The sequence below is a fragment of the Mustelus asterias genome, chromosome 27, assembly GCF_964213995.1.
Source record: "Mustelus asterias chromosome 27, sMusAst1.hap1.1, whole genome shotgun sequence".
NCBI classification, from domain to species: Eukaryota; Metazoa; Chordata; class Chondrichthyes; order Carcharhiniformes; family Triakidae; genus Mustelus; species Mustelus asterias.
In genome coordinates this window covers 21,111,868-21,117,867 of record NC_135827.1, presented here as the reverse complement: position 1 = coordinate 21,117,867, position 6,000 = coordinate 21,111,868, and the positions used below count along the sequence as shown (strand labels likewise).

Sequence of the window (6,000 nt, the reverse complement as noted above, 5' to 3'; positions counted from 1 at the left end):
CCAATTTAACTGACACAGTTCAAATAAGTAGAGGATTAGTGTTGTAAATGTAGAAAATAACAACTGTATTCATGGGATGAAAAGCGATTTGAATCAATGTAAACCTGATAAGTAAACCTGATGTAAACCTTGTAAGGTGCCCACTGTATTATAATTGGAGTATTGAAATTAGTATTGAATCTATTACAATCAGCGTCCTAGATCAGCTATTATGGAGCAGAAATATGTTGGCGGGATTCTTTAATTTTCTTTGATTAAAAAGCCTCCTCAACGTAGAACTTTACAACACCGTTAAATCAAAAGAGAAAAGAAAGCAATCTTCGCTTCCCACGTAACTTCCTTCCTTAAGATAGCAGAAAGTCATGGTATTTCACAGTTGTTGCCGGTTGCAGGGTGAAATTCAGGTTAATTACCGGGTGGAACATCCGCATTGATGTCTCAAACACAGACGCACAGGATAATAACTGGTCCTGGGTCTGAGAGTTTAAACAGCTTCGGGAACAGTGGGAAACATTGAAAAGATGCAATTCCTGCTGAAGCTGCTTTTCATTTTACAAACAGGAGTTCAAGGTAAGATATTTTCTCTCTCTGCTCAGGAGACGTGTACATTGTCGGAGTGCTGGGGTATGGATGTTAGAGGCAATTGATTCATTTTTTAAAGAATATTTCAGTATTTTTATAGTATGTTGTACTGAAGAGAGAGATTGCAAGTGAGACTGAACTTGAATGATTCGGTTAAGATCACTATTCAAAGGCCCTCATCACAGTGGCTGGGTTAAATTTCCTGCTGTATAATTTATATTTCAGTTGAGTTGATGCTTTGTAGACCGATTGCCAATTCTCACCCTGATTAGGGTTGTATTGCTTAAAGTTGTGTAGATCTTTGGTAAAAGTGTGTCATTCATTGCTCAGTGTTCACACTGATAGCAGCCATTTCACAGAATTGGAAGCTAAAGTCTATAGATTCTTATGGTAACATCAGAAATCTATAGATTATTTGTGGTGACATCTGTCTAGTTTTACAAAGTAAAACAAATTTAAAATGGAAGAAAATATTAGTGCAGAGCAGCTGGTCCCAAAGCGTTGCATAGTTTAGAATTAAGTCTGAGAAAATCTTTTTTTACATTAGATCCAATTGGAAGGATATCGCAACTCGACACTGTTTAAATTGAGATTTTAATATTCCCCATTTCTGTTGAAAATCATGAGGAAGTAACTTCAAAATGAAGATGACAAAGCTTTATATTCCATCAGGTATCGCAATCATTGGGGAGATGTTTTAGCCAAGTCTGGTCAATGTCTTGAGATGACAGGCAGTCACAATAGATTCAGCACCGTAAGAAAATATTAATGTAGAATATCAGGTCTCAAATACTCACTTTGTTTAGAACTCAGGCTTAGAAAGATAAATAGAATCCCTACAGTGCAGAAGGAGGCCATTCAGCCCATCAAGTTTGCACCGACAACAATCCCACCCAGGCCCTATTCCTGTAATCCCACATATTTACCCCACTAATCCCTCTAACCTACACACCCCAGGACACTAAGGGGCAATTTAGCATGGCTAATCGACCGAACCTGCGCATCTTTAGTCTGTGGGAGGAAACCAGAGCTCCCGGAGGAATCCCATGCAGACACGGGGAGGACCTGCAAACTCCACACAGACAGTGACCCAAGCCGGGAATCAAACCCAGGTCCCTGGCGCTGTGAGGCAGCAGTGCTAACCACTGTGCCATCAGGATCTTTCATGTTCCATGCTATTTCAATTGAGTTTTTGATGTAAACAGTTTATATTGAAAATCAGGACCAACTCAACTTAAAATGAAAATGACAAAGCTTTTTATTCCATCAGGTGTGTTGATCATTGGGGAGGTGACTCAGCCAAGTCTGGTCAGTGTCCTGAGAGGACAGCCAGTCACAATAACCTGTACATTTATTTATAATGGAACTTCTCGTCAATGGATACATGCAAACTGGTACAGAAACTCTCGAAGGGCTTCCAACTATTCCTATAGCAGCAATAAACCGACCTGCATTCCTGACGTTACTCTGGGTCATTTGAATCACTGTGTTACATCACTGAAGCTTGAAAATGTTTCTTCTGATCAGTCTGATTATAATTATCTCTGTGTGGTGAAGATTCCGCTTTACCCGCCAATCGAGAGAAGTGGACCAGGAACACGGATACAGAGTTATGGTAAAATCTTTGCATATCATGTAATAAGTAAGAAGACTTTGCAACTTTAAAGATTCACTGTATAGTCTGTATTAATTATAGATTACAGAATCCTACAGTGTAGAAGGAGGCCATTTGACCCATTGAGTCTGCACAATCCCACCCAGGCCCTATCCCCATAACCTTATGCATTTACCCCAGCTCGTCCCCCTGACACTAAGGGGCAATCCATCTAACCCCCACATCTTTGGATTGTGGGAGGAAACCAGAGCACCAGGAGGAAACCCACGCAGACTCGGGGAGAATGTGCAAACTCCACACAGACAATGACCCAAGCCAGGAATTGAGTTCAGGTCCCTGGCGCTGTTAGGCAGCTGTGCCAACTACTGTGCCACCATGCCGCCCCTATAGATACAACATGTTCACCAAACCATTCATACAATCAAAAATTATTAACAGACACACACAATGTTGCACCAGGTTATTTAAGCAAATTGTGTTGCTACCCAGAAGAGTACAAGTAAATGAGTGCTGGTGTTCAGAATGATGTTCTCTAAACCTGGTTTGTGATCACTTGTTACTGTAGGGTCTGAGGAGGTACAAAGGCCATCACTAAGGTGAATCCCTTACAAATTCAATATCTATTATATTCAAACCACAAGGGTGGCACGGTGGCACAGTGGTTTTCACTGCTGCCTCACAGTGCCAGGGACCTGGGTTTGATTCCCAACTTGGTTCACTGTCTGAACAGGGTCTGCACGTTCTCCCCGTGTCTGCGTGGGTTTCCTCCGGGTGCTCTGGTTTCCTCCCACAGTCCAAAGATGTGCGGGTTAGGTTGATTGGCCATGCTAAGTTGACCCTTAGTATTGGGGGATTGGCAGGGTAAATACGTGGGGTTACGGGAATAGGGCCTGGGTAGGATTGTAGTTGTTGCAGACTCAATGGGCCGAATGGCCTCCTTCTGCACTGTAGGGATTCTATGATTATCCCGCTGTTTCATATTAGCTAGTTATACAATCGTTCAAACATTACTCTTTTTAAGATTTACTGGATTTGTTAAAACATGTTTGGGTGGGATTTTCCAGCCTCACTCACCCTGAAACCGGAAAATCCTGCCTGAGTTCAATGAACCTTTCCTTCATCCGCTCTTCGCCCGCTATGATTCCCGCTGCGGGTGGAATGCTAAAATTCACCAAGTCAATAACATTCTCGGTTAGCTTTTCAAGACTTTGTTCTTGAGTTCGAGTTAATACTCGAAATATCTAAAGCTATTCATTATTACATGTGTTGGGGCAAAAGATTGAAACCATTCCAGTGTGTAGTTTACAGTAACTGACACTTTATTCAGAAACATACCTGATAGACAAATAGTCCTGCTCCTACAGAATGTCTGTCTGACACCAAGGCTGTGTAATATATTTGGTTATAGAAAAACAGGAGGTCTTATACATAGAGATAATAGAATCCCTACAGAGCAGAAGTAGGCAATTCAGCCCTTTGAGTCTGCACTGACTCTCTCTGACAGAGTACATTACCCAGACACTTTCTCCCATTCTATCCCTGTAACCCTACACATTTGCCATGGCCAATCCATCTAACGTGCACAATTTTGGATACTAAGGAGCAATTTAACATGGGCAATCCACCTAACTCGCACATCTTTGGACTGTGGGAGGAAACCAGAGCTCCCAATGGAAGCCCACACAGATACAGGCAGAATGTACAGATTCCACACGGACAGTCACCCGAGGCTGGAATTGAACCCGGGTCCCTGCCGCTGTGAGGCAGCAGTGCTAACCACTGAGCCACTGTGCTTCCCCGTACAGCAACAGATTGGTCACAGAGCTGATACAGATGGTCCCTTTTCTCCATTGTGTGATATTCCTGTCTCACATCAGGGATAGTTCCCTGTCAACTTTACTGTCTCTTTATTGTTTTGGCTACCTTTCCCATCATGCCACAAAGGCTCCCACAGCTGATTTTAAAACTATTAATATTCAAACTACATGTTGAAGTTGTAAATGCACATCTTAAAATGAATTTCAATATCAAATTATTCCACTTCAATATATGACCAGTAATATAAAATCAATAATCCAAGAAAGGTTTGAAAATGTTAGAAATACACAGCGGGTCAGTCAGCATCTCTAAAGGGAAGAGTTACCATAGAATCCCCAGAGTGCAGAATGAGGCCATTCGGCCCATTGAGTCTGCACTGACTCTCTGACAAAGCATCTTACATCTCCCCCCCTCACCCTTTAATGCTTTGGTTCAAAGCTTTAATCAAAACTATGACATATAATCAATTATGATGAAATTGCACAAGTGTGTGATACATTGCTATTTGTCAGGAAATATCAAACAGGGGATTTCAGAAAGCAAATAGAGATTTGCCATGGAAAGCCTACAGCTTGAGGCTAAAAAGGTCATGTCAGGAATCACAACCTGCCCACAATGTCCAATAGCATCTTCAAACGCTGATACTGTTACAGCATTACGCCACCACCTCACCTGGATGACTGAAAGGTCACCCGGACTTGAAACATTGGCTTTATTCTCTCTCCACAGATGCTGTCAGACCATACTGAAGTTTTCCAATAAGCTTCCAGTTGTATCAGACTCTATCTTTTGCCAAAGGCTTTTGGGAATTCCTGTGCATGTGTCCACTGTTGATGTCACTGCAGCAGAACATATAGAAGGTCACATATGGGAAATGCGCACAAAATAACTGTTCTCAGTGTAAGCATAAAGTAATATAACAAAAGGTGTCAGAGCTATTGAAAGTACCTGATAATTACTTGGTGTTAATCACAGAGAAGAATCCCAATATAAATTAATCAAAATAAACTCGTATAAGGCAAGTTTCTGCTACCATTAAGTTGTCTTAGTGTGCCATTAATGTTACCCAGTAGGTAAGGTAAAACATAGGACTGTGGTGTGTCAGTTACTGTGATCAGATAATTACTACTTAAAAATTACAATATATAATCCTGATTGAATAGTAATTTAGAGTGACATGAGTGTATTTCTTGAATGTATTTTGTTCCTTGATTTGTTTAATCTAAAGTGAAGGTTACTTAACTAGTAACGTGACTCTACCTTTTCTTTTCCTTTCTCTCTCAGGACCCCCTGAAATCTCCACTGGGGATGGTGCTTTGGTTATTGGACACAAGTCAAACTTGACCTGCTCTGCCAAGGGGTTGTACTTTGAGAACATTACCTTTATCTGGACATGTCATGGCGAAAACATCATAAAAAACATCACTACACAGACCTCAAGAGCAATAGTGAATGGTACACCTGTTGCCTCCAGCCAGCTTGAAATCACCCCAAAACTGACTGACCATGGAACTGTCTGCACATGTCAGATAAACCATGTGACTTTCAGCCAGCCAGTGACAAATGAGATCAAACTTCACATTATGTGTGAGTATGGTTTTTTTTTACATTTTGAGTACTCTGTAATGCTAATTTTTATTTTAACTTTTATTATCTCTTCCATATTATCTCTTTACAGCTAGAATGTAGGTATCTGTGCCATGCCTATGTAACCTCAATTTCATAGGAACATAGGACAGAGAAACATAGGACTTGGGTCCAGGTGTAGGCCATTTGGCCTTTGAACTCGCTCCATCATTCCAATATAATCACGGCTGATCTGATTGAGGTCACAACTCCACTTTCCTGTCTGCCCCATGTAAATTTTGGCTCTCTTGTCTGTCAAAAATCTATTCAACTTAGACTTGAATCAGTTTAAACACTCAGCCTTCACTCCATGCTGATGAAGAGAATTCCACAGATTAACAACCCTCTGAGGAAAAAAA

At 41.1% G+C, this 6,000-nt stretch overlaps 1 protein-coding gene across 1 annotated transcript in view; it reads left to right on the top strand.

The window, feature by feature from the left end:
• The first annotated feature begins 521 nt into the window (after positions 1-521).
• Positions 522-6,000, top strand: part of LOC144480030 (sialic acid-binding Ig-like lectin 12) — a 62,829-nt gene continuing 57,350 nt past the window's right edge. The window contains exons 1-3 of the mRNA XM_078199182.1: positions 522-579; positions 1,868-2,197; positions 5,300-5,602. Coding sequence (XP_078055308.1) covers positions 522-579; positions 1,868-2,197; positions 5,300-5,602 — 691 coding nt within the window. The remainder of the gene's footprint in view (positions 580-1,867; positions 2,198-5,299; positions 5,603-6,000) is intronic.